Below are 7,662 nucleotides of genomic sequence, written 5' to 3' on the forward strand. Positions count from 1 at the left end.
TTTAAAAGAAGCACAAATTAAAACAAAAACCAATGATAGAAGTCATGAGGAATTAATAGATGACAAAGTTATGAAAAATTTAAATGACAGGGTAAAGCAGCTGTGAGACATGACAAAAGGTATACCTCAGGCAGTAGCATGAGGGTTAAGGCGGGAACATGTTGCTCAGGGCTGCATGTATGCAAACACGGTTTATGATTGTCCAAATTTTGACCAGAAAACGTGCATGTTTTGGGGAGCCCTGGTAGCTCACCTGGTAGAGCTGGTGCTTCATGTACCAAGGCTGAGTCCTTGCTGCAGCGACCAGTCAAGTTTGAGTCCCTATGTCCCTTTGCTGCGAGTCATTCTCACTCTCCCTAATTCCGGTCATTCTTGAGCTGTTCTGTCTTGCATTTTCCAAGCATCACTTTCACAAGTGACTTATGATCTCATGATGTAAATCATAACTTAATTCCACCCTTACTAAGGCAGGTCACAATAAAGACACTAAGGAGTGTTTCAACAGCGATGTGACATTTGAAATGATAAACAAAGGCAAACGTTTCTACAAATAACAGGTGAATTTATTTTTCCAAAAAGTTATTTACATTATGTACATAAACGCACCCCCAAAATAAGCCACATACAGTAACAGTAACACTACGCACAAAACCTCAGAGATCGTGTGCAATGCGATCAGGTATCTCCTTCAGTTATACAGTGTATCAGTAATCTCTCAGCAGAAAGGCACACTTCTTGGTCACAACAAGCACAGAAAAAAACAAAAAACAAAAAAAACACCCACACATTACCACACACAACATACACACAAATACTGCATCAAGGAGAAATGCATTAAATACATGCTTTATCATGGGATGTGCTCTGATAAATAACGTTGGTCTTGCAGTGCTTCCATTTTTTTCATAAATAAAAAAAAAATAATAATAAAAAATGTACAGTACAGCGACTACAATTGCTGGTGTTTGTCCACTGGCACAGATCTGTATTCTACGTCACTAGTCCAGACACAGGAACGTTCTGCAATTCGCCGGGCAATCTTAAGACATTTAGGACTGCCCCCTCGCTTTCAGCCTGTGCGTCATTTTCCAGCTGTCTTGTTGGCTGAACAGACCAGAGTCCTTGTTTCCAGAAAACCAATGAAAACCTTGCAGAGTCCAGTCAAGCCCCTCCCACCGTGCGCTGATCAATCTTCAAAAAGTGCTCAAATAAGGAGAAGGCAGTGCTTCTTGCTGATCCATGTTGAGTCCCCCATGGTGATGGTGCCTTGGTTGTTGGAAGTGCTGAGTTGTTACATGGGCAGCCTGTCAAAAAAAAAAAAAATAAAAAAAAGGATTTCACTCACTAAGAATAATCACACACACCATACTATGCTTCTTAATTTACAGTTGAATAAAATATAATTTTATGCAAGATATTTAACATTTCATCACGTTTCATACCGTTTTCTTGGCTTCACTTCCCAGCCATCACGACATTTCACGTAAGTTATCGATTCCCCTGGGGAAATTTCAGCTTTTGCGGGGTCTTGGGCACAGAACGTAAACCTGTGACAACAGAAGAAATCTCAATAAATATTTGTCAAGAAAAACAAATCCTGGGGAGGTATGGTGTCTGGACAGCTGCTCCTCCTACTTACTTCTTTTGTGTTTCTCCAGCTTTCACACGAATGCGCCGGACTTCCAGCACCGGTTTGGGAGGCTTGGCATTCCAGGCCCAGAACGACTGCTTAATGTTCTTCCAGACCGAGTTCCAGGATTCAGATTCTCCTTCCCAGCTCAGACGGATCTTCAGAAGATCACCGATATCCTTCTCAGTGAACACCAAGAACGTGTTGGTCAGGTTTAGACCGACTGTGTCATCATGGCTGAACAAAAGGGGGGAGAAATCAGGTTAAGTCAAGTACCCAGAAAACTAAAAACATAAGTTCTAGAAGCTGTATGTTCAATGTAAATATTATTCTTATTATTATTATTATTATTATTATTATTATTATTATTATTAAATTAGTCATTAACATTTTTTTTTTTCAAAAGTAGTGAGTGAGTAAAGCAGACATCATGCTGAACAATCTGAGCTGTGGTGATGTCTGATTGCTGATTTATTGCCATGAATCGCTTTCACAGCCAATCTTTTGTGAAGACTTTAAATTTTTATCTATGGAAACTCAAACTTAAAATTATTGGCGTTCCTCCTCCAGTTTGAGCTTGTTGTACATCACAAGCCTGTGTCAGTGGCACTTTAAAAAAGGTCAGTACTAACAAAGCTCAGATTCCAAGTGTATAATCAGAGCAGCCTGTGCACTTCTCAATATCACCAGCGGTTTGGCAGAAAGGATTTAGATGTACTTACACATCGACAAATATGTTGGTTGTATCGTTATGAGCTCCGTACAACTTGACGTGGAAGGTGGGATCTGCATTGTCTGACTTTTTTCTGTTGAACACGTGCATCTTCATCTGGTAATGGTAGCCTTAAAAGAAAACAGAAACAGAGTTAATGTTTGATCCACTGAGGAGTAGCGGTAGTTTACTCTGGCAAAGATAAGAAACTCTAATTATGAACTGAGTTATGGTACAGTTACTTATCAGTTTTACTGTAGGAAGTAAACATTGTAGTAAAAGATAAAACTGACTGCAATGGAAATCCTTATTGTAACTCACCTCCGAAGGGAGTGTCAGCACGTGTCTTCAGATACATTTTACTGTTGCGCCTCTTGCGCATCTTTCTAGTGTTGTAGCCGATGTTGTTGCAGCGATTTTTGCGGCAGCTGAGGCAGATGCCTTTCTTAAAGCGATCCGGGCCGGTACACTGGAAGGCAAAGCTCATGTGGTCCTTGTTCATTAGGGAGTCCACAAACAAGTGCACGGCGCGCTCATGCTCGCACTTCATCACCTCCATGAAATCTGGAGAAAAAGGAAGGCAGGTTAGGTAAACTTTATGCAGATATATAGACAAAAAAAACCAAAAAGGTGACATAATGCCATGGTGCCTGAGCAAACTAATGTCGGACTAAAGAAATTGTGTGAAATTGTGTAAAATTATTGTGTTATGACTGGGGTCAACCATTGCTGACGAACTTACTTCCAGCCACTGCCAGCACGTCACCAAGCGCACAGCCGGGTTGCACATCGCCACCATTGGGGTAGATATCAATGTCCCCAATTGGCTGCTGGATACCAATGCTGACACCCAAAGCCTCTCGAGTGTAAGTGTGCAGAACGTCTACGAAGTCGGCATCATCTGGGGAGAGGCGCTTCTGCTCCTCGACGCCCTCAAACATTGGTCCGGCTGGGTCTAGCCCTATCAGAAATCAAGACGAGACAGGTGTTCAATAAAATGAGGCAGCACCATCTGTGAGGAGTGTTTATTGCGGTTTCATGTTGCACTGAACTTACCAGTGATTCTGCCGATGGTCCCTCGCACAAACGTTCCCGCGTAGCCGGCTACATGAGCGCCTAAACTGTAGCCGATCAGGTGCACATTCTCCAGAGGCAGCTGCTGCTCGTCCTGTAGGAGGAAAAAGTTACAACATTCAGATCAGCAGCTGTCGCCACGGACACTTACTCACACTGAACAAATCCTGGATTTCAGCCAGCGATGATCAGTCGTGCCTGCAGCTGAGCCAAGCTCAGTTAACCCGGACACAATCTACCGACAGTCCCTTCCATGCAACAGTGCCTCTACCATCTGTCTCAGTTTGTCTCCATGAAATACTCTTTGTCTATGTTTACAACTACGTGGCAGGTCGGGCTGGTTGCCTGAAACTCTGCTCACTTGCCATTCGCGCACTGGTCCAATTTTGTGACAGTCCAGCTGAATGGGAATCGTTGTCTTTGCCTCAGAAGTACTAAATAGACTGTGTGCCCCTCTGATGAGCATTGAGCTAAAAAGGTTCTAAAAGAAGGAAAATATCAAGTATCTTAAGCTCTGAAGACAAAACCCAGATGGAAATGGACCTACTGCCTAAGGGTGACACAGGTGTTTCAAAAACACCCAACATTAAAAAAAATGTAACAAAATGGGTATTAAGCATACCATTTCACTTCAAACACGTTTTGACAGTTCTGTCAGGCTGACAAAAAGCTGTGATCTCTTAAATCACTAATGAAAGACAGAAGGAGGGCAGGTTTTATGGATTTGCAGGTACTCAGCTGCTCTTCTGTCAGTCAGCATTACTGAACCAACTGCCAAGATGGCTCAGATCACACACACACTACAACATAAATCATATATTTAATAATAATAATAATAATAATAATAATAATAATAATAATAATAATAAAAAACACCCCAAAACATAAAATTCATTAGATTTACTCATACATCTGGCCTACATACTTAAGACACCTTGGCTTTATAAGACCAAAGCTACGTCAAGGGTGAGTAACAGCATTTGCATGAGGGTATTGTGGTATTCAGTGGAGTGTTACAATGACCTGGTGCCATAGAAGGAGGCAGATTTTCCTTTTTATTATTAGAACAACCTAAATAGAAACCCTATTTGCATGTGCACGATCTACTCAGATTCAGCAGAACACTCGAGCATTCGAAAGAGGAAACCAAGTCACTTTCACAAGTGTCTAAGTGGTGTAAATGACTGTGCACGCACCTGAAGCCAGTTGAGCATGGTGGCAATATCCAGGCCGACGTTGTGGGTGTGGTTGACCGCGTCAGGGTACAACTGCTGAGCCATCGCTATCCAATCAACGACAACTACATTGGCTTCAGTTTCACGCCTCATCACTGCAGCGACCAACTTTTGCATCCAGCTTTCGAACATCCCACTCATCTGAGAGAAAGAGACAAGAGGAATCATTCATTTATTCATTCATTGTTCATTCATTAATTCATTCATTAATTCATTCATAAAGCCAACTTTAACCTGGTGACCCCTCTCTTGATACTGTGCAGTCCATTATCTCACACTCGCATGATACATTCCAACAACTGAAAGCACAGTCTGGGTGGAAAGACAACACTTCCATCCATGCAAGTTCCTTTCACTCATTGAGAGGTGAGGTCCGTTTAGAGTGACTGAGCAACTGCAACTAGATATGGAGGATACAAAGTCGATCCAACTCATACGTACCGACCAGCCGTGGATGATGAATATAGTCTTGGCTGTAGCATTAAAGCCACACTCCTCTAGACATTCCTTCTTGCCAGTCTGCAGGTAGCAGCCCTCCTGCTCCAGGTCTAAACTCTTCCTCATGTTGTACTTGATGATGCCATTGAGAGCCTTGCCATCTGTTGATAACTCATCCAATCCACCGTCTTCACCTGAGGGGGAAATTACACAAAGTTAGGAAACGCTTGGATTAACTTTAACAACAAGACGAACAAATTAACCCATTTTATGTGCTTTTCTGATGCCTCCAATCTATTAAAGGATAAGAAACATTAATCTCAGAAAAAAATAAATAAAAAATGGCTCAATTTCAAAACACCATCCGGCCAATCATCCCTCACACTTGCAGGGAGCGGCTGAGACAGCCAATCAACTTGCTCTTGCAGCCAACATCTGCTACAATAATGCCGGTTGGGTGCAAGTTGTACCGGAGAGGCAGGCGCAGAGCCAAAATGCCACCGTCACCCTTCTCCTCTTCTTTTATTTCATCCTGTCTTTTGCACACCAGAGCTTGTATAACTATATCTGACTCTAACACCATGTGCTTTAAAGCTTGAGGCTAAAATGGTACAATTAAAAAGCATTTGACTGACGCAAGAAGCCCCAGAGGATTGGCTGTGAAAGCGCTTCACGGCAATAAATCAGACATCACCACAGCTCAGATTGTTCAGCATGATGTCTGCTTTACTCGCTCACTTCTTTTGAAAAAAAAATGTTAAAATGACTGATTTGAACATACAGCTTTTACAACTTATGGTTTTAGTTTTCTGGGTACTTGACAGTTTATCCACAGATTTTAAGAAAGAAAGAAAGAAAAATGAAATGCCCAATTATGGAAATGCTCCTAAAAAAAAAAAAGGTTTATTTTAAGACTGACCCAGTTTGTTTCTTATATAATAAACGTAATTGGTCTCTTTGTGTTTGATTCTTGATGAAAAGAGGGTTGAATTAATTAATACCAGTCTGGATTAATCCCGCCGCGCAGGGCAGAAACGTCAGATCTGAATGTTAAAATCGTGAACTCAACAGCCTTTCCTAATGGGCCACACAGACCAAAATGACTTCAGCTGGATAGTAAAAACGCTGCTGTGCGGTCCGTGGTAAAACGCGGATTCAGCGGAACAGCTTTCCAAATAGTTCACACAGACGTGGCGTTGTGTGTCCCGGAGCTCTGCGTCAAGACTCCCGCTGCTCTCCCAAAAAAGGACACGTCGCAGTCTTTTAAATCCATCCCCGTTCTTCTGGTTCACTCTGCCGCCACACTTGTTCGCTTTTGTAATTTAGCCCTAATAGCCCTAAACGAATGCAGATTAATTTATTTGATATTTAGGCTACTTGTTCTTAATTTCCCATTCACAGATTTCCCACACAGGCGCATGTTTGCCCCCCCCACACACACACACTTTACAAATGTGGCGCTTGATTCTGAAACTTCCATTTGAGCCATTTGAAAAATAAATGATAGAAATGAATGAACAATAGACACAAAGCCGTTTCTTACCTTTAAGGACAGCGTTTTCCCCAAGAGCGGTTGAGAAGAGCGCAGCAGCACACTGTAGGAAAATCCACAGTAAAAGGGCTTTATGATTCATTTCTCAGTCACAGACGAGTGTTTGAAGGAATCAAAAGCTTCCCGGGAGTGTACAATATCTTTTTGTTTTTTTGTTGTTGTTGTATGGCTCGTAGTAGCGCGGTAGGGTGAGTGAGTTTAGATCCAGTGGTGACAAAGAGCGACAGAGCCGGCGGTGCGTTTTCGGTGCGTGTCTGTAAAAGCACCGCTCAAGAAATGTATTATGAACTAGCATCAAGTGTGTGATTAGAGTTTTAAATAGTTTCCCCCTTCCCAGTCATCTGATCATCGGCTGATCTATCGTGGATCTTATTGGTCAAGCCCCCGTTTGTTTACGTTGAAAGGCGTGGCAACTCTCAATGAAGTTGTAGTGGCTTCTCACGTTGCGCGTGTTTTAACCCTGGGTGTGCACGGCTGACGCAAGCCGCCGTAAAGCATATCCAGTAGCTTAGTATTGGTATGAAGGTCATCACACCTTTTGTTGCCAAACCGGATTCAAACAATGTGTGAAATTAATTATAAACAGTTATTGAGCCCTATAAGACGCGCTGGCACGGGGAGGCTTACACAGAGAATGCGCTTTGACTTTTCTTATTTTAAACCCTTACAGTAATATGAACAACGCGAAAATCTTCCATTTGCGCATTATCATACGTGGGAAAACCCACAATCCCATTCTGCGCGTCGGTGGGGATGTTTAAAAGGCTCCGACCCGGGGGTGGGGGGATGGCGATCGTGGCTCCCCTCCGCCTGGCGCGCTGCCAAACCATCAGCTTAGCTCACCGACCGGTTTCATTTGATGAGGCGAAGAATGGGCGCACTCACGCAAGGGTCCCCGTTACAATAACACTACTGTTTTGTGTACATACATCAGCGCCCACTGCCCAGTAGGAAGTGTCACCTGCCGCCCCAGCAGCCCCTGGTACCTGGTATCTCCACAGCTTTTAGCATCTCTGACAAC

General features: G+C 42.9%; 1 protein-coding gene across 1 annotated transcript; it reads right to left on the minus strand.

Annotated features, from left to right (window-relative positions):
• Positions 1-541: 541 nt before the first annotated feature.
• On the minus strand, positions 542-6,945 carry lipg (lipase, endothelial). Its single transcript, XM_035658445.1, has 10 exons — positions 6,633-6,945; positions 5,093-5,283; positions 4,613-4,792; positions 3,399-3,510; positions 3,085-3,303; positions 2,664-2,906; positions 2,353-2,473; positions 1,640-1,867; positions 1,443-1,547; positions 542-1,304 (listed from the first exon to the last, which is right to left on the minus strand). Exons 1-10 carry the CDS (start codon positions 6,721-6,723, stop codon positions 1,292-1,294), a joined length of 1,503 nt encoding a protein of 500 aa, XP_035514338.1. The 5' UTR covers positions 6,724-6,945; the 3' UTR covers positions 542-1,291.
• Positions 6,946-7,662: the final 717 nt, after the last annotated feature.

Source organism: Morone saxatilis, unplaced genomic scaffold (genome assembly GCF_004916995.1).
Source record: "Morone saxatilis isolate NCDOM2014 unplaced genomic scaffold, NCSU_SB_2.0 Contig16, whole genome shotgun sequence".
Lineage (NCBI taxonomy): Eukaryota > Metazoa > Chordata > Actinopteri > Moronidae > Morone > Morone saxatilis.

Excerpts from the sequence above, each read along its gene's own strand:
- lipg (XM_035658445.1), bottom strand. The coding sequence starts at position 6,723 with ATGAATCATAAAGCCCTTTTACTGTGGATTTTCCTACAGTGTGCTGCT. Across the intron at positions 5,284-6,632 it reads GGAAAACGCTGTCCTTAAAG|GTGAAGACGGTGGATTGGAT; the intron begins GTAAGAAACGGC and ends TTTCCCCCTCAG. Across the intron at positions 1,868-2,352 it reads ACCAACATATTTGTCGATGT|CCATGATGACACAGTCGGTC; the intron begins GTAAGTACATCT and ends CCTTTTGTTCAG.